Here is a 26949-nt window from a genome sequence, read left to right as displayed (position 1 = left end):
CAAAAGCCAGCAAAGAATAGAAAGAGGAAGCCAGAATGAGATTAAGTACTAGCCACAGATTATTTTACTTACTCATGCTTTGTCTATTCTTCAAAAGCAGCATCCAAGGGCAAAAGGGTTCAAAAACAAGACCCTAAGTAAAAAATTTTCTTCTAGAGCCCAAGAAAAGAAGTTTCTCATAGGCACTAACATGTCTAGGTCTCAGATACAAAGTAGTATAAAAGAACCATTTCCAAAAACTAAAAACACTTCCTAACTGTTAACAGTGAACTTCCTAATTGTTAACAGATCTCTTTCCAGTGCAGGTAGGACTAAAAATTTGATGAAGTAAAGAGATCCAGGAGTGAATATTTTAATAAACACAGGCTTTACTCTGTCTGGTTCGTCATTCTCCTTTACATGAAGTAAGTTACAAAAGTCATGAGATGTTAATGCAGTAAGTAGTTCCTGTCATTTTGATAACCAAATAAAAAACCTGAAAATAGAACCAAATTAGGAGGAAAGTTCTTTGGGCTATTTTTGAAACACCCTGTATTTGCTTCAACCACGAGCAAAGTGCACACAGTCACAGCATCTTACCCTGGCACGCTGGTCTCTGGGAAGTAACTGTCAGCTGAGTTTTGTTCCCAGGAGCAAAGGGGCCTAGCACTAGGGAGCCTTTCGCCAGCTTTGAAATCTCACTGGTTCAAACTGGAAAGGGAAGTGGGGGCTACAGGAAAGCTAATGAAAAACTATTTTTATCTAAATCTAACACACCAAAGGCCACCTGCAAAACATTCTAAGAGTAGGATACAGCTGTTGCTTGGAAAAAAATCAGGCAACTTTAACAATAAGATCTGATAACAAAATATAATTCACTTTCACATCCAAAAGCTAACTTGGGAGCTGCTCCAGGCACCATCTAATTAACTGAAGCAGACAGAAAAAAAAAATCCTCAGAAATTCTCTTTGTTTAAATACACTCTATTTTATTTTGTCTTAAAATAGTTTAACCTTTATGCTACAGACTTATTTCAAAAAACAGAAAATCTTATCTTGCACCAAAAAATATATATATAACACTCTGTTTTATTATTTTTCTCCAAAGACCATTAAATACTAAATGGAAACAAAAACTAAATAATGAATGTAAAGAAGAACCAAAGTTTGTTTTAAAAACTAGAGTCACACATTTTAAAACATTAATTCTAAGCAATGATTTGTCGTCACTGCATCAAGTCCACGCTCACACTCCAGCAACAGCAGATCTGTTAACCACCAAGTGCATTGGTTCCTAGCCATACAATGGCTAACATTTCATTTTCACGGTAAGAGGAGCAAAAGGCTTCAATGACCTTTGTACTCTTTAAACAACAAAAAGATTTCCTAGTTATCCAGTGATTTTTTTTTTTAAGATCACTACCCTTTAAAACTTGTTAAAAGAATAAGAAGTACGTAGTGTTTTAAATAAAATGAAAAAATACAACAGCATTGGACTAAAATACGTGATTATTTTAAACAAACAGTGCACAATCTGAGGAAGTTTGGTTAGGGCGCAATCATTTTTATATATACATGGAAGTCGCATCATACACATACTGAAAAACAGGGATGGAGGGGAACTCTTTGCCTTTCAAAAAAAAACCTTTAAACTGAAAGACAATACTGTGTCCCCAGCTTTTTCAAAAACCTTGTGACACAGCATAAAAAGCAGGCAACAAATTCATTTTTAAATTGCCTATGGTGCTAATCTGCTAAAAGTAACAATGAACAATTGACTAAATTAGCAAATCAGATGGTTCATATTCACAACTGATAATAATAAAAGCAGAGTTTATGGGATGCTCAATTGTTACGAATAATGGAGTCCATTCAGTCCGGCCCCTTCCATCAAAATGAAGAGACAACTACTGGCGAGCAATAGCTACGTATCAATATTGCTGTACTGATGCAATAGCTAAGTTACCGCTCCGTGGTTTCAAATTGGGGGAAGGGGGGCACTTAACCAAGTTAGTGCCAAAAACCAATCTGTGACCCAAGTGTACCATTTTAGTGGAGATATTACTTTGAAGAGACGGTGAAGCATAAAGTGTCTATGCTACCAAATGCAAAACTTTGGTTAAAAAAGACCCCCTTAAAAGAAATTTTAAATGTCAGAATTTTAAATTTACCACAGAACTTTATCATTAATACCTTGCCAGAAACCACATCCCTACTCTCCTGGATCTGGCAATGAAAGAAGAGTTGAAACATAGTCTCTCTATAGTTAGTTAGTAGGTGGAAAAGTCCCAACCTAGTAGGGAGAAAAGCTATCTCTACCATCCCTTCCCCTCCCCGCTTTTTGCATATTAATTTTTGTTCTAGTGCATCAAGCCAGATAGTCAGGGTGCTGGAAAAGGGACAGGTGAGGGCAAAGTGTAACCCAATATAAAAGCAAAAGGCCAGAAAAGAGCTTGGTTACAACTCCGCTCTCTGTTCCCAACCCACAGTGCACACAGCACACCCAAAGAATTCTTGTTAGAGGATGACTGTTAGGGACTAAAGAAAATATGCCCTGGGAAATCCCCTGCTATATGGAATTGGACAAAACATACTGCTAACGTAAGAACAGGTAATGCAAAAATGTTCTTTAAAATGGGGCTCTGCCCTGATAGTGGGGGGAAGATAAGCTGCAAAAACTTCAAGTCATAGAATCCACTCTGTTCTTTCCCCAATGATTTTCCTGGAAAATATAGACCAGAAATTGTACATTTCTGCTCTGTCTAGCATTTTAATTCAAGTCAAAAACAACGTGTAACAGTAAAATTCAATAAATTAATCCTAAAGTAAAATGTGAAGGTCCAAGGATACACCAGTAGTGAAGCTGCAGAAGGTCCTATTTCGCTCTGGCCTCTGGGTCTTTGGTTTTTGTCTAGAATTGTGGCCACGTGAGAGACTTGAGACGTGAGGTGCTAAAACTGGAGATTCATGATCTCTTTAAAAGCCTGATCTACTAAAAGTAGAATGATAGGAAAATAAAAAGTTGATGAAGAACAGAGGCCAGATCAAGTGCGATGTTACCAGAGAAGGTGAAAGAACACGTGCTTAAATACACTCCCATGGAAGAGGTGTGTGGACGAGCTAAAGCAGCAGGAAGAAGGGTAAAGGAATAAGCGAGTCTTTACACACACAGGAGACACGGCCAGGCAGCTGGAGCCAGGCAGCCGGACGCACGCACATGCGGTGGGTGTCCTGTTCTCCGCAGCAGCCCCACAGCACCACCACAGCGCCTTAGGCAGAACAGGCACTTGGTATAAATGTGTGTCTGCTGAGTGGAAACTGAAAATGGTAGTTCTCATGCTCGTATGATAAGGAAGAGCCACCAAGGCATTTGGGAAGGGAGGCAAAGGGCTAGAGCCCCATTATATGGTAAAAATGGAAACAAAAGCAAACAAAAAAGCAGACAAAAACTGGAAAAACAAAAAGTGAGGTCTTCTAAGCCAGCATTACTTCACTCCTCCCTGTGCACAGTACATAGTGTTCTAATTCTAGGTATTGCTTGTAAAATAATTCACTAGTAACTACAATGTTATAGTAAAAAAGGTAGCAACTAATGCCCCAAAACTCCAACACCGGCATTTCCTGAATTCCCTGATGCTCCTACTACCCTTTGTTATTCCTGTTAGATACTGTAAAACCTACAGGGCCATTAATGTGTTTTGCATCTGGTTTCTTATGATGTATTTTGAATTTGCCACTTTTAGAAGGTAGAGGAGAAAAATACCCAAATATAGCAACAGGTCAACTTCAGCTCAAGTATCAAACAGTTGTCATTACATCCTTTACGGAGAGACCAGCTACAGAAGAAGGCACTGCCCTCTCAGATTTTTCAAGTGCCCATAGCCTTAGAAGCCACACAACTTTTCATATTCTACCTAAGTAACAGGTTCTATGTTTCTCCCATTATTTGAACAAACCAGGGGGAGAAAAGGGATCTCTCAATACTCTCCTCAGATGCCCAGACCTCATGGTGAGGTGTCTATCTGAAATGCCTCTGCCTCACAAGGAGGTATTTTTCCAGAGTTATGAATTATTGCAACAAGGAGATCAACTAAGTCACCTTAGCAGTATTTATAAACACAGAGGGTCGTTTCAATTATTTGTGTTGTGGGAATTCAGCCAGGAGCAAAGTCAGGAAAGAAGGCAGAAGACTTAAGCTAAAAGAAAAGTAACACTTCTGTCTTCTATTTTTAAGGACAGGTTTTCAATGCACATGCCCTACTAGGTGCCAAAAAGGAACTGACTAATATGTGTGCAAATGCCCTAAGGTAGGAGTGCCAATGGGTGGGCTGACAGTGGTCAAGTCTACATATTAATTTTATTACACAGAAAAATAAATACAAGATTCGAAAACTGAAATCCATTTCACCTGGTAATTAAAATATCATTCTAAAAGGAAGGCAGTTTCCTAAGATTGAAAGTCACCAAGTAAAATGAAGTTGTCTAATAATATTCATCATTCTCAGATTCCTACTGAGGGAAAGAAGAAATCCTTTTCTTTGTGATAAGTTACTTTCCTAAGTGACTTCTTTTAATTTAAAAAAAAAAAAGGGAAGGGGGCAATTTTCCATGATTTGTTCAATTATACAAATGCCACAAACAGCTTCTGAAGCTGAAGCTATGACAATGAACTTCCATGTCACAAAGAGGAGGAGGAGTAAGTGGAAGGGAACAGTGCAGAGGAAACACAGTGACATTGCATTACAGTAGGTATTTACGTCTGCTATCCTCATCCAATGTAAGGTCAACAACTTCTGCAGGTGACGCCCAAGTCTGCTGGGGAGTCACAGCAGTCCATGACTGTGTTTGCCGGGTGCTAACATACTGCGTGCCAGAGCCATGCTTCCATGAAGAAACACTCTGAATCACACCTCCTCGAGGATGAACACACCTGCAATTGAAATGAAGAGCAAAAGCATGGTTAATCTTACAGAAGGCAATATAGCTTCAGTTGTACTGACCAATACTTTTACTAAGATAAGCCTACTATGCAAGTTCATCAAACCCATAACCAATATCCTGACCCCTTTTCCTCCTTCCCTCCATGTCTGTCTGTCTGTCTCCCCACCTCTCTCAGTTTAGCCTTAAAAAGGCCAAGATTTTTGTCTCAGCCACAAAGTCCTGAGTTACGTCCAGATCTGTTGCTGAAAATGGATAAGATGATGCTTCTCTGAATTCATTTAAGCCTCTGGGGTCTTCAGGATAGGGCAGCATATAAATCTTAAGCAAAATTAAGATGCCCTGACAATCTTAGTCTGAGCTAATGAAACAGTAAGAAATACAAGTGAAACTTGTTCTTAAAATAAGTTCTGTGCCATATTTGTTAATAGTACTTACAAAAACAGAAGTAGTAATACCCCTTTTACAGATTAGATGTCTAAACGTCTTTAAGTACTAGGTCGTGAGTTAAAGATCAATTTCTCTCAACCTGAAGGTGACAAGAGAAACACCTGGCTAGTTCAGCACAACCACTTATGCTTTAGTTCAGTGAAAATAACAAGGCTGAAGTACTCAGTTTAGATTCTCTAAAAGTATCTTATAAGAGGGACAGAACTGCCTTGCTGACAAATCTCATGAGTTCATTGTTCGGGAGAGAACTGTTTCAGAAATACCTACATATTGAATTCCACATTCCAGTCAAATGATAGAACTGTGAACCTCCAGGATGAACCACTGAGTAAGTTTTGATTCATACGAGAGGAAGGCAGGCAGCTCAAGCTATCACTGCTTCTGATGTCCACACATCTAAATTATAGACCTGTCTCCACGCTGCATATGTGAGAAGTGACAAGTGGCATGATTCTAATCACACAAACTACTACAATGGATCATGAGCAGCTGTTCTGACAACATGTATACAATGAGTGATGCTGAATCACTTAAGAACTCCAGCTTCGACCCCATGCTACCTGAGCCTCTAGGTTCAAAAGAAAACATTAGAGTAACAACAGACAAGGTTTAGCTGCAGAACTACCCTTAAGGACCCTTAGGCTTATGGAAAGAGGCCCTGCTCCTACAAAGGCTAGCCTGAAAATGACTCCCTTACCAAGAGAGGTGCCGAAAAACAGATCTCTTGAGGCCAGAGTAGGGGTAGAGTGCAGATTTGTTACAGTACCAGAGGGCCATCATCTTTTCAGAAATGGGCTAAGAGTAGGTACTAACCCAGAGGCGACCATATTTTCAAAGATTAGCTAGTAAAAAGCATTAAAATAAGACACACAGGGAATTCCCTGGTGGTGCAGTGGATAAGAATCCGCCTGCCAATGCAGGGGACACGGGTTCGATCCCTGGTCCAGGAAGATCCCACAGGCCATGGAGCAACTAAGTCAGTGCGCCACAGCTACTGAGCCTGCACTCTAGAGCCTGCGTGCCACAATTACTGAGCCCGTGTGCTGCAACTACTGAAGCCCACGCACCTAGAGCCCGTGCTCCGCAACCAGAGAAGCCACCGCAATGAGAAGCCTGTGCACCACAACGAAGAGTAGCCCCCGCTCGCCCCAACTAGAGAAAGCCCGAGCGCAGCAACGAAGACCCGACGCAGCCAAAAATAAATAAAATTAAACCTTAAAAAAAATAAAAGGAAAAACAAGTCCAAAGTCTAATCCAAATCTGTCCACCCCTTAATACACTCAGATTAAATGACCGAGTAGTCATGGAACAACGTCAGCAAAAGGAGTCCATCCAACATTTTAAAGGATCGGTTTTGATGACTGATGACAACAGAATACTAAGATTATTAAGCAGTTTCTCCTCATCTGACAGGCCCGACAGACCTATGAGGTAGATGTGGAAGTTCTTACCCATACTCTGACAGGGAAACTGAGGGTTAAAGAGGTTACATGACTTGCCCAGGGTCATACTGTTTGAAAGCATAGGCAAAGGAACTTCAGGCCAAGTCTGATTTCTGGTCCAATGCTTTCCACATCATGTTGTCGCTTTACAAATGTGTGTATTAAATTCGGTAAGGCAAAACACGGCAAGAGTCAGCAGAGTGCAAAGACAGGCCCAGACCAACAATTTAAAAGTATAAAGCTCTTCAACAGTTCAAAAGCTCATCTGTCAAGTAGTAATTGAAGTAAAGTTGGTTAAAAACTTAGAAAAATCAGGGAATGAATGACTACCAAAAAAAGTCAATGTAATCATTGACAGAATTCCTAGAAATAACTCAAATAAAAGCAGTATTTAGTCCCAATTGTTACTCTGTACTGCTCCTTAAGTAATCATACAATGTAACATCAGGACATCAGGTAGTGGCTTTAAAAGGGATCTAATCCAATTTTCCCATTTTACAGAAGAGAAAACCAAAACCAAAAGACAACTGCCCAGGGTCTTAAGAAAGTAAAGCATGGAACCAGAACAAAATCAGGTCTCCACTGGGGAGTTTATTTCCAACTATGTCTTTCTCAGACTGCTCCCGAAGTACTATACACTATGGTTGATTGTAAGGGGAACTGCCTAGCCCCTGGGGGTAATACAATAAAGAGCAAAGCAGATTCTAGAAAGTGTCCAGAGTAGGGGAGTGAGAGGTTTAGAGATGGTATTTACTAATGAGGAATGGTTGAAAGAGGTTATAAATAGTTCCAGTTACTGGAAGCCAAATTGGGCTACTTTAAGCAAAAAAGAAAATTTACTGGAAAAGCACCTTTACTTGAGTACCTCAAAGAACCTAACGATGCTGGAACAACTAGGCCTCACTCATTTGACTCAAGCCCCAATCCTTAGTCTGTTTCTCTTCAAAATTTTAGATTCTCTGGAGAATGTGATGATCCTATCTTTGGTCAAAAGCTTTCCTGTCTCCTATTAACTGCAACTGGAAAGGCAATTGCCAAAGAAGTGAGAATCATCATGGAAGGCAGCTCCTTCACCAGTACAGAGATCTTGAGAGCAGAATAACAACCATGAATCAGTTTCTAGAAGGCAACTTTTGGATGATCATTACTACACAACAATTACAGCCACTACAAAATAGAAAATCTGCCTTTTAAACATTCAAGCAATTGCTGGGGCATCTGTCAGGAATGTTAATAAGATTCTGAATACAGGCAAAGCTATCCTGTTAGAAGTCAGGATAGTGGTTACAGGGGGCAAGGTGGAGCCAAGAGGGACTTGTTTCTTAATCTGAGAGCTGGTTACTTGGGTACGGGTACAAAAGCTAAAGCGTACACTTATTACTTTTCTGTGTGTGTTATAAGCCAATAAAACATTCAAAATTTTTTTATGATTTAATGACCTCAGCCACCTTGAATAAAATGGTAGCTAGGAGATGGATGAGGACAGAACAAGGCTTTTAACACATTTTTTTTTAAGTACAGGGGAAAAAAGGTTGAGCCCTATTTTATAAGATGGTACATTACAGAATAACTTATACCAGATGCAGGAGGGGGAAAAAATTTCAGGAGGAAATGGGACTACAACAATTGTTATAAGCCCTACAGAGATGCCCTATAAAGAAGGATGTGAGAGGCTCAAAATTTTGTTAAGGCAACTAACAAAGCACAGTTTCATGTATTATCACATATCCTTTTTCTATTATGAAAGATATGGGGTGGGAACACACTCAGCTGTTTTATAATTGGTCCAATCAGATTCTAGTGCAGACACAAGCTTTTTTCTCACAAAGCATTTAATCTGCATATAACTGGCAATAGGTTTGCACAACTAGAGTCACATTTTGAGTATTATAACCAAGAAAAACTGCTTAGGCCTCACTTCCATAGACCGCCCCCCCATCCACTATTTATAAACAATAAGTTTTGATAGAATAATTTCCTGCTCTTCATATATTAAAACCAAAAAAAGGAGACTTCAGAGTAGAAAGGAAGAAAAACACAAAAAGAGGGCAGGCTCTGATGATCAGCTGTTGATACAGTTAACCTACTATTCTAAGAAAACAACATTAAAAATTAATCATTTTTGCTCTCATTTACAGATTCTGAAGGTGACCTCTTAGATAACATTCCTACTTATTTTTCCTAACTGAAGGTAGAGTGAATCCTTGTAGCTTCAGGGAAATGCTTATCTGCCTCCCTTGCTTTTTTTAGGGTTAATGTTAGCAATTGGTTCTAAGCAGCAATCAGTCTTAAATGCAAAAGCCTCCCCACATCAATTCTTCCGCAGAGGGGTGAACCAACATTAACCAGTGGACCATAGGACCATCTGAAAGGAGGTAATTAAGGGTCTGATTATTCATAAAAGCTTCAGAGAACAGGTACTGAAAGAACTGTTTCAGCATAGTTCCATAACATAAAGATACATGCATTCATCTTCCTAGGGCAATGAAGCTTGCAGAAGAAAAGAAGGAAAATGGAACAAGGATAAAGAAAAATATTAACAACAGGGTCATAAGTTAAAACATATGGCAAAATTAAGTGGGCACAGAAGAACTAGAGATGATGGAAAAGTCTCCATCTCACTGGCAAAGAGCATCTTGTGAAACTGGACTGGTCAAAAATTAACACCTAGAAATGACATCTAGGTAATGACAGGAGTTCTTCACAGCAATCCAAGGCAGCCATAAAAGATGCATTCAACCATTAGTTAGGAAGGCATGCCTTCTAGTCTATGACTAGAAGAAACACAGAAGCTAAGTGAACGTATCAAAATCTAAAAGAAAAGAGCAGGGAAAGATGTTAGCATGCAAGAAAAGAAAAACAACTGTTTAACAACAACAACAAAAAAAAAAAAAAAAAAAGAGGCACATCACAACTAGAATTACTGATATAAAGGTCAACAAACCGGAATGCTTCCAATATGGAAAAATGGCACCCAAACGCAAGTCAGAGCAACCACAGTCCCAAAGAGAACAACTCAAGAACCAAATCTGAGTTTTTTAAAGCTCTCAGATAGCCCACAAGGTAGAATACCAAAAGGAAAAATAAGAACAGACAACTAAATCCAAACAAAACATCTATGCATGCAAATCGAATTAGAACAAAAAGATGTGGATCAAAACCTAAAACCTTCTTCCAAGCGATAACCCTGCCAGAAGCCCATCAATACTTCATAACTGCAACCCTAGACCTGTAAAAGAAATAAATTCCAGATGAGATACAGGCAGCTACAGGGGCAATTCTGAAGCAACCAGCAAGAAAGGCTCTCCCCCCAACCTGCTTCTCAGCTTTTTTCCTTTTTTTTTAAATTTATTTATTCTTTCGGTCTTTGTTGCTGCGCACGGGCCCTCTAGCTGCGGTGAGCAGGGACTACTCTTTGTTGCAGTACACTTCTCATTGCAGTGGCCTCTCTTGTTGCGGAGCACGGGCTCTAGGCATGCAGGCCTCAGTAGCTGTGGCACACAGGCTCAGTAGTTGTGGCACACTGGCTTAGTTGCTCCGCAGCACGCAGGATCTTCCCAGACCAGGGCTCGAACCCGTGTCCCCTGCATTGGCAGGCGGATTCCCAACCACTGCGCCACCAGGGAAGTCCCACTTCTCAGCTTTTTAATCTCAATGTTTGAAAGATTACCATGCTTCTTCTAAAGAAACTGCTGGAAAATTTTTCAGAAAGACACAGCAGAGTCAGTGAGATCCTACTCAGTCCTAGACCCAAGGGCCAAAATAAAAGATCCCCTCAAAATGATACAAGAGTCCATTCAAAGTACTCCAACAGAATTTGTCAACTCTACATTCCATTTTATGGACAGTTATTAACCACCACTGAGATTTCAAGATAGATCTGTCACCTCCAAGATATGATTTCTCCAGGATTCAAATTAAAGGATCAGAATTAAAAAAAACGCATCTTTATGCTTCAGAACCTGTAAGAAAAAGTCCTTGAAAGTAATGTTATAGCATATTATTTAAAACGTACCCAAATTCACTTGACTTAGCTAAGAGTGAAACAAAGATGTTTATAGGGTAAAATGACAATCTGGATAAAAGACTTTAACAAGTTCAGAGAAGGGTGTACTAGAGATAATCTGTGTGCATGTGTGTGTGCTGGAGGTGAGAGAAACTTGGAATTTGAATTTCCAAGTTTTAATAGAAATGTAGTAATTTCAACTCCAGATAACAGAAATATTTGTAGAAAAAGAAGCTCAAGATATCATTATGGAAGGAAAGTTTAACAAAGAATCTGAAAAGAAGGGTAGCTCACTCTGTAACATTTCTAGGCACAAGGAGACAATAAAGAAGGGAGAGTCGGTAGGAGTTAATAGAGAACTGGACCATATCACTGATACGTCTCAGAACAGAGTAAGAGATTAGACAGACAGCACAGGTTATAACCTATTCTCTCCTACTTAAGTAGGAACACGTGAGTAACACTGAATTAAAATTTGAAAAGTAAGTCAAGAGCAAGTTGGTAACTGGATCATGTGCTCCTGGCACAACTGACGATAATTTACCTACATCAATCTATCAGTCAATATGCAGAATAAGTTTTATAGTACACAGTCTGAAATGAAAAATACTGTAATATTCTACAAAGATCTTGGCATGGGGCTTACAAGTATAATAATGTCTTCTATACTTATATAATGCTGAAATAAAATAATGACAAACGTATACTGAAGTAAAGGAAGAAAACAAGAGTTCTATCTACTTCATCTCATAGATAAGTCAGCTTGAAGGAAATAGATGGGAAAATGAAAGAGAACTTAACAGGAAAAAGTTTTTGATTAAGGCAGAAAAAAAGAGAAAAAAGAATGAGGTAAAGGAAAGATTAAAGAATGAAAAATCTTTCCCACCAGAATAGGGGAAATAACCATTTAGAAAGAAAAAAGGAAGCAGCTATACAGGCATACTTACAGCATAAATACAGGATAGAGGATGAAGTGCTGGGACAATACTAGTTTTGATAGAGAATTAGCCACTTCTGGGGAGATGGCATGTTAAATTATGACTTAAATCTACATACTTAAAGTCCCAATTGTTTAACTAAAAAATGCTTTCAGAAAGTATAATCAGTTCTCATTAGAAGAAGGATCCTCAATTTATGTGCATGTGTATTTTGCCCCCACTCTCCACTCCTAAAGTCACCTTTTAAATAAGTAACAGAAGAATGCTGGTGAATGTTTTATTACCTTCCTAACCAAAGATTAAAATCAGATCTAATAAGGTAAGATACTATGTTATATACCTACTTGAGGAAATCACAAAATCACAACTTAACTCTTGTGGCATAGGAGAAAAATTCTACATAGAATACAGATTTTTCCAAAGACTAGATTTTGTCGTGTATGTATGTGTGTGCATTAAATGTTCCTCAGGTATAACTCTGAGAGGGCTGCAACTAATTCTTAGGACTGTATCTTAGGACTGTACCAAGCAAGAGTCAGTAAATTTTTTCTGCAAAGAGCTAGACAGTAAATATCTTTGGCTCTGCAGGCCCTAAGGTGTCTGATGAAACATCTCAATTCTACCACTGGAGTGCGAAACAGCCATAGACAATATGTAAGTGAACAAACATGGCTCTATTCCAACAAAACTTTATTTATGGATAAATAAATTCTATTTGAATTTCATATAATTTTCACATCACAAAACATGTCTTCTTTCGATTTTTTTCCCCCAACCATTTAAAAATGTAAAAACCATTCTTAGCTTGAGGTCCATATAAAAACAGGCAGCAGGCCAGATCTGGCCCATGGGCTGTAGTCTGGTCACCACTACCTTAAAGAATGACAAACCTTATAAAATTATTTCCATAATACTGTACACTAATTTGATGTCTTGTGGCTTTTTTTTTAATTCCTAAGAAACAAGATTCCCTCCATCACACAAACATCACTAGAAATGCACTATTAGGAACTGACCAAAGTAACTTGCAACCTTTCATGAACGATAAGGAGAGGTGCTCTACCAGGACGTGGAAGCAACCTAAATGTCCATCAACAGATGAATGGATAAAGAGGATGTGACACATAAATACAATGGAATATTACTCAGCCATAAAAAGAAACGAAACTGAGTTATTTGTAGTGAGGTGGATGGACCTAGAGTCTGTCATACAGAGTGAAGTAAGTCAGAAACAGAAAAACAAATACCGTATGCTAACACATATATATGGAATCTAAAAAAGAAAATAGTTCTGTAGAACCTAGGGGCAGGACAGGAATAAAGACACAGACGTAGAGAATGGACTTGAGGACACAGGGAGGGGGAAGGATAAGCTGGGAAGAAGTGAGAGTGGCATGGACATATGTACACCACCAAACGTAAAATAGATAGCTAGTGGGAAGCAGCTGCATAGCACCGGGAGATCAGCTCATGCTTTGTGACCACCTAGATGGGTGGGATTGGGAGGGTGGGAGGGAGACGCAAGAGGGAGGGGATATGGGGATATAAGTACACATATAGTTGATTCACTTTGTTATACAGCAGAAACTAACACAATAACGTAAAGCAATTACACTCCAATAAAGATGTTAAAAAAAAAAAAGAGGTGCTCTAGGAAGAGGTATGATGTCAAATGCAGATTTCTCAATTATTTGCTCCCAATATATTTCAAGATAAAGTGAAAGGTAAGAAAATATGGATTGGGGGGGGGGAGTACGGTGATACTTATGCCATACCAGAAGACTCAGTCAAGCCACCTAGACATTTGTTAAAAATAAGAGACAAACATTAGTTCTGTTTCACATACATGTGTGACCGAGATGTTCTTGCTATAAGACAATATGCAACACATTCTGAAGCTCATACATGTCTATAATCAAAATGTATTTCTTAAACCACAGGAATTTGAGAAATAGCCCCACCATTCATGCCAGCCATGCCATGGCACGCCATACCATTTTCTTCTCTCCAATTAATATCCTACCTTGCATGTTCCTGAACTCCCACAATCTCCACTTCACTATCTGAAGAAGCAATATTAATTTCTTCATTGAGTGGTGCATTGCCAGCAGATGTTTTGTCACTTGCTAGGAATCCTGGATCCAAATGACCTGAGAGAGAAAGGGAAAAAAATAAGCACTACATTTTGACTCCTTATAAGCAGCAAAAACAACTCACTGACAGATTTCTCCTCCCAGTTTAATCACTGAAACAGAATCCCCTCATGAAAGCTTGCCTCAGCGAAACTGTTACCCATGTCAAGGAAACTGGGCAGCGTTCTGTTAAAAAAAAAAAAATTATTACACAGAATACATGCACATTGTTAAATGAATGCTGAAACAACATGGACGTATATAAAAGTAAGAACTTCAAGTCTCTCACTTTCTACTCGCATCCCTTAGGAGATAAAACTTTGGAGGACTCTGACAAATATGTATATCTAACTATAGGTATATGTAAACTGTAATTATACTCTACTTCATTCTATAATGCTTTTTGCATTCAACTCTAGTCTGCTTTTAAATGACCTGCATATGACAGGTTTGTCACCACTTAGAGGTCAATGGGGTTCTCTACTGTTTATCATTTTAATAGAACAAAATTCTAAACCAGAAAAGCTCAAAAGGGGACTTCCCTGGTGGCGCAGTGGTTAGGAATCCGCCTGCCAATGCAGCGGACATGGGTTCGAGCCCTGGTCCGGGAAGATCCCACATGCCACAGAGCAACTAAGCCCGTGCGCCACAACAGCTGAGCCTGCGCTCTGGAGCCCGCAAGCCACAACTACTGAGCCCGTGTGCCACAACTACTGAAGCCCGCGTGCCTAGAGCCCATGCTCCGCAACAAAAGAAGCCACTGCAATGAGAAGCCCGCGCACTGCAACGAAGAGTAGCCCCCACTCGCCACAACTAGAGAAAAGCCCATGCGCAGCAACGAAGACCCAACGCAGCAAGCAAGCAAGCAAGCAAGCAAGCAAGTTCAACTGCACAAATGGAGTAAATAATAGAATCATTAATATCATATTTATACTGGGATGCCTTATGAAAGATTTAACAATCTTATCTCAATTTTAAACAATTTTAACAATTTTCTCTTAAGGAATGTAGATTTGACAAAATCGGACCCAAGGGAGTTCCCTGGCAGTCCAATGGTTAGGACTCCAAGCTTTCACTGCTGAGGGTGTGGGTTCAATCCCCGGTTGGGGCCAAAAAAAAAAAAAAAAGGGTTAAAATTCAACCTATGTACTCAGCTCTTGAATGTTCTGACTTAAAAGGATGAATTTTAGAATATCTAGGAGTTAACATGGAATAAACAGAGTCGCAACAGGTACAAATTTTCATTTACTCTTTAAAGGGTATTTTTATTTGCATATATTGTCATCTGATACAAAATTATTTCTCCCTACTTAAAAAAAAATCCCTTGTGACACATCATAAAAGCTAAACCAATATAAATAAGATTTTATGTACGCAACTTTCTCTTCCCCTCTCACCTCACTCACTTCAATGCTTCAAGGTCATTAAGAAACCTTGTACTTTCATACTCCTGCCAACTTCTAGTATAACCCTTTTGGAAAATCATGGACAATCAATCCCAAAGCAAAAGCCTTACAATTTTTACACTCTCTGACCCTATAATCCCATCTCTGAGAATTTAGCCTAACAGAAAAAACTTTAAATAAGCAAAGTGTCATGATGTCAAACGATAGTCACTGGAGTGCTATGTAGAAATCTGGGGAAAGTGTATGTATAGCATGCAAAGAGATTCATATAACAAGATAAAAATATGTATGGGCTAGTTAAAAGCTATGAAAAGTAATCAAATTTGAATATGCTTGTGGGTCCTTTTTTTACAATTCTTTAATAATATTTTTACTTCTTTTCTTCAATTGAAAATGATGCACATATGAGAAAACAGAAGATTAAAAAGGCTTCTAGATACAACTGGTGATTGAGATTGTATTACAGTCTGCATAGGCTTGTTAACCTTCTGTATTAAAAAATAATCTAGATAGGATTCTATGTGGTGTGGGCAGTGGTACTGAACCCTACAAGCATACAAAAGGTGGCATCCACCAGAAAAAACCCAGTTTTGTTAAAGCTAGGGTGGTTACTTAAGTGGAATTGGTTAAGTCTGGATTTGGTATACCTAGATTCTTGCTCTGACCCCAATACTCTGCTTGCAGCCAAGTCTTTTACCCAATTTCTACTTCAATGTTGTAGTTAAGACTGTCGTCATGAACACGGTTCCTACTGCACTGCTACGGAGGAATACAAATTGATAGTCTCCCTTTTTCCCAAATCTTCAACTTGTCCATATTCAGTATTTTGAGCAGCCTTGCTTTGCACAGCTATAACAGTCTACTTTATCTATTTGTTTCTAAAATAAATATTTGTTTATGATATGCTGTGCACTGTGCTCAGTGCCAGGAATACTACAGGGAATAAACAAGGGAGGCAGTTTCCACCCTCAACGAGCTTACAATATAGTCAGGGATAATAAAAAGCAGTCCATTGCATTATGGCTTGAAAACTAGTCTGATAGGGAGGTAAATAATAATGCCCTGGATGCACAGAGAAAAGGAATGTTTCCTGGACTTGAGGATAATCAAGGACACTGAGCTCTCGGGGAAGAGTAGGCACAGGTGAAGGGAAGTACCATAAGGAACACTGTGTGCCCTTGAGGGTATAAAAGTTTGTTGAGATTTGGGATAATGGTAGTAAAAAAAGAAGTAATGAGAAATGAGCTGGCAAAGTCAGCAGAGGTCAGATCACGGGTAAGGAGTCTGGACTTGACCTTAAGAAGTAGGAAGCCAATGAAGGATTTCAGCAGAGGAATGACATGATCTGATTTTGTATTTTGAAATTTTTCCTTTTGGAGTATGGAAATGGAACCAGTAGCAGGGCAAGAAATACTAGAGGCAAGGAAACCAGTTAGACTGTTATAGTTTCCTGGGTGAGAAACGACTATGGCTGAACTAGGAAAGAAACAAAAGGAGAAATATTGTGTTTCTCTAAGTACAAAGGGTGAGTAACGTTGGGAATCAGGCAAAGTAAAAACGATGCCTAGGTTTCTGATTTAGGTAACTGGATACAGTGCCATTCAGTGCACCAATGAACATGCGAGGGTGGTTGCTTAGGATGATAATGTGCTTTTGAGATGTCCAATAGGCAGTTGAAGGTACTACTCAGGTAAGGTAAAGCTCAGGTCAGAGGTCTAGAGAGGAAATAACAGATTTGATAAGTCCTCCCAATAGGTGGGGAGATAAAGGTCATCCAGAGGAGTGAAGGGGGCTTAGAACAGAACCTTGATAAACACCAATAATTAAGGGATAGGCACAGGAAGAGGAGCTCACCAAGGTTCAGCAAGAGACAGAGAAAGAAAACCTGAAGATATGAAGCCAGGGCACCATAAAAAGAGCATTTCTAGGAAGAAGTGCTTAACAATGCCCAATACAGAGACCCAATAAGAGGAGGAACTAAGTAGAGGCCACTAGAATTGGTGATAAGATGACCATACATGACCTTGGCCAGGGGAACCTCAGAGGAATGATGGGGCTGAAGCTAATGTAGCAAAGCAAGCCGAAGAAGAATGGAAGGGCAGGAAGAGCAGACACAGTTTAAGAAGTCTGGCTGTGGAGGAAAAGGCCATAGACGGTACTGAAAGGAATATGGGTTTGAGGGAGGGGGATGCGTATGTGCATGTAGTATTTTTACTGGCCATATTTAGAAAAAAAGGCAGAGAATAGCTTTGATGGCAGAAAGCTGAGGTAATCTTGATCTGTAAAGAATGCAGAAAGGCCATCTGCAGATCACAGGTGTGGGTAGGGCAGCAGAGTCAGTTTAGAAAAGTGAAGCAGCCACAGTGAGGAAAGAACGCTGACTAAGGAAAGGGGGGGGGAGGGTGCTGGGCAGCACTGAGGGCCAGGATGAGACTGCAGGTTAGGAAGTTACTACGACCCACAACTTTCCAACTACATGAAAAATCATCTCCAGTGTGGATAAAGGCTGTGAGTGTGCATCCAGAGATCAGACTTGGCCAGCTGGGTACAACAGGAAAGCCAACTGTACGGGGAGCTGAGGATGTCGGTAAAGGACAGTTGGGCTTAACATATGCTAGATAGGGAAAGAAATGCAGCTAGGGGGAGCTGAAAAAGGACTGGGCGATAGGTTCAATGAGACAGAGGAATAGTGCGGTGGAAGTAACAGTATGAGTCCAAAAACGCCGCCTGTGCGAAATGAGAAAGCATTAGGAAGAGGCAGGAGGAAAACCAATGGTTATGAGAAGTAAAACGTACTTCCACCCTCCTCGCCACCCACAAAATATACAACCCTCTGGGACCACCCATTTGTCTGTCTTGTCCCCTACTCAGCTGTTACTCTCCTTTGCTCCAGCCACCTACTACTCCCCTTCCCACAACCTTTCCACTCCACTGCCCTCTGGAGTGCTAGCTCTATGGAAAATGGCACTGAACCTTCTCTTCACCTCCTTGTGGAAACCTGACTTTCCTGAAAATGCTGCCTCCCCTGCAGGCCTCTGACTCCTACACCTCAGGCTGGGGATCAGGATCACTTACAAACTACTGTCCTCCATCCTCATGTACCAACACCAGCAGTCCTTATCTTCCAAGAAGTTTTCCTTTCACTCAATGTGAAACATTATTGGCACTTAGTTTCTTTCTTTCTTCCCCCTCTCTCCTTCCCCTCTCCACTTTAAGCCCTGCTATCACTATTACTCATTATTATGTGAATGCTCATTATCTGTATGGACAGCCACCCCAAGCTCTCCATGCCTACTCACTAAGAAGCAAAGAGTAGAGAGCCCCAAGAGGCACTTAAAACCCCCTGTGGCAGACTCACAGCAAGGGGCTCAGCCTTAACCATACTAAAAATAAAGAAGCTAATTGAATTAAACCAAATTAAAAAGGCAAATTTTAAGAAGTCATGGTTGCTATAGCCAAACTCTTCTTCCCTGATTACTCAATGCTTTTAAACAACAGAAATTAAGAAAACACAACAAGAACATGACAGAATTAGTTAATTCTTAGTAGCTCTGTGCCCAGCTCTATTTCCATAGTTCTAATTTATAATTCCAATTTGTGGAATGTTCTGTGAAATGTCACAGTCATCAATATTTCCAAATAACGAGTCTTCATTGATTAGGCTCCTCATCCTGACCCTATCACCTACATAGCCTCATTTCAGATCAGGAAATATCATCACTCTGCCTTTTTCTTTTTTAAAGAGGGACGAAATGAAAAATTACTATGCTACTTCTGCTCATAATTTTATATTTTAAGAAAAGCAGGGGCTCCCCTGGTGGCGCAGTGGTTAAGAATCTGTCTGCCAATGCAGGGGACACGGGTTCGAGCCCTGGTCCAGGAAGATCCCACATGCCTTGGAGCAACTAAACCCGTGCACCACAACTACTGAGCCTGTGCTCTAGAGCCCACGAGCCACAACTACTGAGCCTGTGTGCCACAACTAGTGAAGCCCATGTGCCTAGAGCTCGTGGTCTGCAATAAGAGAAGCCACTGCAATGAGAAGCCTGTGCACCACAATGAAGAGTAGTGCCCGCTAGCCACAACCAGAGAAAGCCTGCACGCAGCAACGAAGACCCAACACAGCCAAAAAAATAAATAATAATAAATAAAATAAATTTTTTTAAAAATCTTTTAAAAAAAAGAAAAGCAAGTTAACTATCACCAAACTTTAAGATTCTTCTAACTTTATTCATCCATTATGTATTCAGAAACTAATAATTTACATATTGCTTTTACATTATCAGATGAATCCAAACCATTTTGGCGGTGCACTTTTGGCCGTAAAATTTATAATCCAAACTTGCTGGCATTTAGTATTGTTAACCTGTATGATGCTCTAAAACTGATCACTTAAAATCAGGGTCTGCTCTTGTAGCCATTATCTTTATTGCTTGGTCTAAAAGTCAGTACAAGATAAAACAGGGGAGGCGGGCAGGGTTGGGGGGGTGAGGTGGAGTGGGAGGGTACAAACAAATTTCCTGGTGAGTGTTAACAACTCTAGACTAATGGTGTGAGTGTTCTACCACATCTCCTCTCAGAGCCATTAAATAAAACGTGCCACTCAGGTAACAAGTCAGCTGGGATCCACACCGAACCTGTGGGATCCCATGCTCTATAAGAGACACCATGGCATTCTCCAACAGCCAGGAATGCATCCCCTCCTCTATTTCAGAGCCAGGACAATTAGTCCTTTTCTCTCAATGTAACCCTCTTCAGCAAGTCACACATTCTTTTGGAAGCTCTAGTGCAGAGCCCAACACTCTTCTGGACTTTGGGCCATACCCACACTGCACCAGCCCCCCCTGACCTCAAAGGAATCCAATGGCAAAGCAGTGCCTAAAGCATACACAAAAGCGAGTCAAAGGTGTTATAAGGTTCTTCAAATACTGTCAGTGGTAGTAATCTACTCCTATTCTAGAATAAGAATAAGCTCTGTAGAAAAAGTGTAAATACCACAATTACCATATATTAAACTGAAAATAAAGCAGAGGATTTATATTTAGTTATTGTGGCAGCTGGTTGTCTCTGTGTAGGTCTTTCCCTGTGTAGCTCTTTGGAAAGATAACTGCTTTCACTCTATAAGAAAATTCTAAATTTTTGTCCTCCCACTACAGATCTTTTCAACACATAAATAAATCAGAAAGTAGAAAAGGTAGTAATTAAATTATCATGGCAAACATTTTCTTTTTAAATCATATATCTACTAAGAACTAGTCCTAAGACTATTTGAAATATATAAAATTATTACATACTGGATGACAGAGGCATGCTAGGTATAAAACTGATTACTATCTTAAATCACTACTCATTTAACTTTAAAGCAAACAAATTATTACCGTGTGTTAAATTTTTTCAACAAAAATATTAAAAACTTTAAGAAGTGGGAGAAAAGGAGATCAGAAATCTAAAATCTTACAGTCCACATGTACCAGCTGAACAAGAGGAAACTTGATCTCCTTCACAAGACTTGATACAACGATTTTAAAGTGCTAACAATAGAGGGCTTCCCTGGTGGCGCAGTGGTTAAGAATCCGCCTGCCAATGCAGGGGACGAAGGTTCGAGCCCTGATCCAGGAAGATCTCACATGCCGCGGAGCAACTAAGCCCGTGCACCACAACTACTGAGCCTGCGCTCTAGAGCCTCCAAGCCACCACTACTGAAGCCTGCGCACCTAGAGCCCATGCTCCGCAGCGAGAGAAGCCACCACAATGAGAAGCCCGCACACAGCAATGAAGAGTAGCCCCCGCTCACTGCAACTAGAGAAAGCCCGCACGCAGCAACGTAGACCTAACACAACCACAAATAAACAAACAAACATATTAAAAAATAATAGTGCTAACAATAGAAACATGGTCATTCTGGTCTGATCATAAAAAGCCCTACTCTAAGAACAGGAAACCCAAGATTTTTTTCTCTTCACTACAACTAAGCTTGTATTATGGACAAATCAAGATTACCAGACCTATTTTAAGGATGGGGAAAAAGCTCATAGTCTACCTTCTTAAGAAGAAGGCTGATGGAAAAAATGAGATCATTTGTTTAGAATTTTTAATTTCCGGGGGTGGAGGACCTCTAAATAAATTGTGTAATAATTATAAGCCTTCCACACCAAGAGTACTTCAGACTTCTGCTTCTTTTGGCCTCATCTACATTTATGTTTACAGTGAGCTATTATTAGCAATAAACAAAAATTAAGCTATTTTCAGATATACTGGTACAGTTTCCTAAACATGTCTAATGCAAAAGTTATTAAAAACAGATTAGATTCCCAGACCCCATTTCAGATCTATTTACAAGATTTTCAGGGAGAAATCTAGGAGTTTGAATATTTATAAGCACTCCAGGTAATTTCTACACTCAGGTAAAGTTTAGGAAATCCTGCAGCAAGAGCAACTCATTCCAGGGCAGGAGAATAAATTAGAAATCCACTGACTGGGTCCATTAATCACTTCCTTAGTCTACTTCAGCATAAATGTATTAACATAATGCCAGTTAGCATTCCTGAGGGCCTGCTGTGTACTTCATCCTATATGAATCACATTATATGTTATTCCACATAACAGTATAATAACCTCTTGGGGTGGATACTAGTTTTATCCAAGTTTTGTAGATAGGGAAAACCGAGGCTTTACATAATTTACCTGAAGTCACACAGTATGCAAGTGGCTGCTGGTTTAAAATCAGGCTGTTTGCTGGCAGCAGGCGCCACCCACTATACTGTCCACTTCTAGCATCAAGTGAGAAAGAGTAAACAAATGGCAAGAGCTGAAATGGAAAGTTCAGAAAGTTTTCTGGGTCAGAATTTTTTCTTGACCAATGGCTTTCCTAATTTCAACTCTTTTTCCTTGGTTGAAACTAAAACTAAACAGTAAAAACTATTTTGCCTACAAGAACATCATCTAATTGCTTAGAAAAAGAGATAAGCTACTCTATCCCTAATGATTGCTTATGTGATTCTAAATGGAGTGGGACTGTAGACCTGGTCTGAGATGCTGCTATCAATTAGCCACTGCTGCTATTAATTAATTAGTTCAGTGACTGGGTTTTTATTTTATTGGGAGAGAGAGAAGGAAGACTCGGATTAACCATTACAACATTTATCTTAAACTCCAAACTCAAGAATGACCATATAATTGATACTAATACTCCCAAGTATCAAAACTATAAACTGGCAATTGAGAATAAATTCTATGAACATTTTGTTATGATATGGTAAGTATATTCAAATTCACAAGATGGGTTCCCACTATGATAATTACATCAAGACTACAGTGTATTATAAGTTTTATTTATTACTCACAGACCTGTATGTTAGGTATTTAAAAAAACCCAAAACTTTGAATGAGCCAATAAATGGCTTCATAAGAAGATAACATGGGGATCTCTTGAACAGTGATATCCATGTCCTATGATACACAAAAATCTACACATGATTTGTAATATAGAGAGAAAGCACACACATGTGCTTTCTCTACACATGTACCAAGAGACATGTACAGGAAATGTCAATGGCAGCATCATTTGGAATAGTACCCTACATGTCCAAGAAGAGAATGGGTAAGTCTATTATGATACAGTCATACACTGGAATACTAAATAGCAGTGAAAAGTAAATGAACTATAGCAACACATCAACAAGAACAAACTTCACAACATGTTGAACTAAAAAAGCAAGTTGCAAATGATTACCTTCTATGTAATACTAATTAGTATTAAAACATGCTTGTTTACAGATACAAAACAAATGCAGTAGAAGTATGGAGGAATACACAGGAATACCAGACATTAAATACCAAATTCAGGGGAGCTTTGGAGTAGAGAGGGGCTGTTTCCCTCCTCAAATATTTTTGCCATGTTTTATTTCTTAGAGCTTAGAGCTAAGCACCAAAGGCTGGTGGTATTTTTAAATAATCAAGCTAACAATTACTTGAACCTGAAAATGTGATGCTCCCCCCCCCCACCCAATGCTAGTGACTTTAATGATACTGTAAGACCCCAAGCCTTGCACTTTTAGGTTAACTCATATTAAACTGCTAAATTTGTTGTAGATGAGAAAGTCAAATATTAACAATTCCATATAGTTCAAACTAATATTAAAATTCTCTGTATGAAAAGCAAAAAAACGAAAAGTAATTGTTCATATTTTTCCTAAGAATTTACTATAAAGTGGTCTACATTTCATGGCAAGACTAAGGAAACAGGGTAGTAAGTAGAAAGGATCACTTAACTGTCAATGGATGAAAAATTAAGATAAACTACTCCCCTTTGATATAAAGTATTACTACTTAATTCTTTTCAAAGTACTTATACACATTAATAAATACTTAAAAGATCCTTGTTGGGCAAATCAAGTATTTATACATATAAAAACTGAAGTCCAGAGGAGAATCACCTTGTCCAAGGTTAAATAGGCAGTTAGCAGTCACAACACAGTTAAAACTAAATCCAGGTCCTGTTCCAAAATTAGTCACAATAAATTAATCAGAAGCTCAACAAATAAGAGAAACTTTTTTATTCAGTTCCAATCAAAGATTATGAAATGAACAATTAATGACAATGATCTGTGGAATTCTGTCTCCCCTTTTACTTCCTAACAATTTCAATATAAAAAGTCCTAAATTATAACCCACTGTTATTTTTGTAATACAAAACTCATTTCCCATAAAAATATTTTAGGTAGTTATTAAGCCAACGCAATTTATAATTTAACTAGAAAACTATAGTCCTTCTATGACATTAAAGAAAATACACACTACGTAAGCAGCCTGTCTCTCAATCCCCTCTACCTCTTAAACTTTTCTAAAAGCACTAGTACTTTTAGAAAAAGGTTTAAATTAGAAAGAATGTTGGAAGAAAGAGTTTTGAGGAACATAATGAAGGAGACTTGGAGGCACTGTGCAAGGTTTTCAAAGGTAATAGCAACAGGTTTCTCAGAGAATAAAATATCACTCTTAAGAATCATCACAGAACCAAGATAAACAATGCAAGACAGGGAGATTTTCCTGAGATAACAGAGACAGCAACGGAAAGAAAGGAGTTGGAAAAGACAAAATGAGAACAACTGTAAAGGAATTAACAGGGACACTGCACACTGAGAGGCAGAAGAAACGGTGCAACACTGCACTGCAACGGCCCCACAGGGCAAATTGTAACAGCTCCCTCCCCAAACTACAAGGTCGATAAGTGAGTGAAACCACTAAGAAGTGGGGATGGGATTGCGGGTGGGGGTGGGAGGTAGTATCAGGTCATCTGGGTAATTTTTACATGTTAGGCATTTTTAACTCAAGAAGTACATATACTGAAGTCTACTGAGGCCTACAATTATTGTCTTAGATATTCTCATTTTTGCTTTCTTGTGATTAGGAAAGACGAATGACATGCTACCCAAATCTTTTCTGTTATAAAGGGCACCCTGGAAGCCACAATCATCTAATGCCAGATGTCTCTTAGTTGGCCTGCTCTCCTCAGCAAGGAAAATAGCTGCCAGGACACATGCATACTATACCATCAGAGAAAGGGGTGAGGTGGGGGAGGGAGACCAACCTGCCTCCGCATTCAGCTCCTCTAGAAGCCCGCTGGTCCTCCAGGTAGCTCCTGTGTCCTGGCCTCCTACAGAATTACTGTGCTCTTGAACTACTGCAGCCGCCAATAAATTGTCCACATTTACCACTTCTGGCTCAGAGCTGGTGTCAGACATATCATAATGAGCTACAACTGGAGGTCCATCTAGGGAGGAAAGAAAATGTATACTTGTATCTAACTTGTGGGGTGAAAAATACTTCTGCAACTAAGACCCCCTAAATGCCAGTTGTCTTATGATTCTACATGGTCAGAAAAGCTGCACTTTATACAATCTAATATTTTGTACATGATGTGAAAGTGAAAGAGATAACCCGAGCTTACAAAGATGAGGGACACATTTGGGAAGGAGGAAAAAGGGTGTTATTATGAAGAACAAAGACAAGAATATATTGAACAAAAGTTACACTGAATTCCTGTCATTCTCCTAAAGAGCAAAAGATTAAGAGAAAGGGGAAGACTCTACAGAGAAAGTGAAACTGATTTTTTAAAGAAAAACACTGATGCAAACTATTAAGCTCAATTTAAATTTTAAGAGAATGAATCTAGTTTCTTCCTCTTAGTAGCTAATACTAGAAGTCCCTAAAAGATTCAGAGAAGAAAATCAAATATATATTTTTCTACTGTAAGAGCTCTACTTGACTGACATCTATTTCCAGTAAAGCTCTTTTATAATATTAGGGATGTTATGCATCTTACAATATTCTACAAAAAGATAATGCTCATGAAATCCATCTTCAGGATTTCGCTTTGGATGTCTTATGAGGGATATTTCTATTTTATTTTCCCTGAGAAAAACAACCAGCTCATACTCCAAGGAAATGATACACAACCTTATGGGTTATTTGAGAGGAAGATGTTAAAATTCTTAGAAAAAAGAGATCCCTTCTACCTCCAAATCACCCTAACTAGCTGAAAATGGCAGCTGAGCTCTGAAGTAATTACACTGCAGTGATTCATGCTAAAATAATTCAATGTTCATGCTTGTAGAATAGATACATGCTTTAAAACGCTACCCTTTTCTAATATAAAAGCAGAAAGCAAAAATAAAGTTTTCAGTCAACTATGAAACACATCCCTTACTACTACCGCCATTTTAAACTAAAATGCTTTTCCTCCCCCAACAGCTATTGATGAAGAGCAAAAGCAAATCACTTATTTCCATAAAGATTTTTTAATATCATCCAACAAATTAACATTAAACAGACCTATTTTATGAAACTCTTGACTATGAAGGAATACATATGCCAACGAATCATTAAAATAAAACACAATGAAGGATTACTGTTTTAATACAAACATCCATTGTGTAAACTGTCACTAAACAAAACGTGGAACACACTTGGGGTACTTATCCCTTAAGACTAAGTTCCCAAGCCATAGGTTTATGTAGCAACATTTTTAAAATAAAAAATGACCAAACATGAAAGTACATGAGTTGTTAAGTGCCACCGTATAAGGAACAGACATGTCACAATATGAAATTCTGACGATCATGACAATTTCAGTTGACTACTTAAGAATAATTGCCAATTCCCAAAAGGGTAAATCATGTTCATAAAATTCAAGAGTGTGGCCTCCGTATCAGTTAGTAATGGATTTTAGATTAAATAGCAAAACACTGGTTCATGTCTGAGGTTTTTCTTTTCTAAAAAGAAAAGAAAGCTGTAACATTTATGGAGTTCTCGTCAGAGTTCAAAATGATTATTATGGAATCAAGATACTGTGTGATGTCCAAATACTTGGTTGCAGAAGATATGAGGGTCAAGTACAATATTGACTATTTGACCAAACGTTCTATTTTTAAAAGGGCTTTATTAAGTGTTTTGTGTTTGAAAAAAAAATAGTGATTTATTTTAAAATTTATATCACAAGTACCATTCACAACCTCTTGCCCTCACATTCCCCCCACCACCACCAAATTGAGGCAACAGGTCAACAGTCAAGTCAAAATTGTACCACTCCTACATGTGAAATCATGCAAAAAGTATAGTGTATATGTACATGCAGAGTAACATCACCTACCCATGGAAATA

General features: G+C 38.9%; 1 protein-coding gene across 2 annotated transcripts in view; it reads right to left on the bottom strand.

Moving 5' to 3' along the window:
• Nucleotides 1–1470: 1470 nt before the first annotated feature.
• The window catches only part of ARK2N (arkadia (RNF111) N-terminal like PKA signaling regulator 2N), a 77382-nt gene continuing 51903 nt past the window's right edge, over nt 1471–26949 (bottom strand). Inside the window, exons 3-5 of one of the 2 annotated variants that reach the window (XM_081253019.1) lie at nt 24878–25060; nt 13777–13903; nt 1471–4909 (exon numbers count right to left, since the gene is read on the bottom strand). In XM_081253019.1, coding sequence (XP_081109145.1) covers nt 4720–4909; nt 13777–13903; nt 24878–25060 — 500 coding nt within the window. In that variant the 3' untranslated portion in view covers nt 1471–4719. The remainder of the gene's footprint in view (nt 4910–13776; nt 13904–24877; nt 25061–26949) is intronic. The other variant, XM_081253021.1, reaches the window with a different exon arrangement.

This window comes from Mesoplodon bidens (genome assembly GCF_964165515.1).
Source record: "Mesoplodon bidens genome assembly, chromosome: 13".
In the NCBI taxonomy this organism is placed as follows: Eukaryota; Metazoa; Chordata; class Mammalia; order Artiodactyla; family Ziphiidae; genus Mesoplodon; species Mesoplodon bidens.
This window is presented reverse-complemented; position numbering and strand designations above follow the sequence as displayed.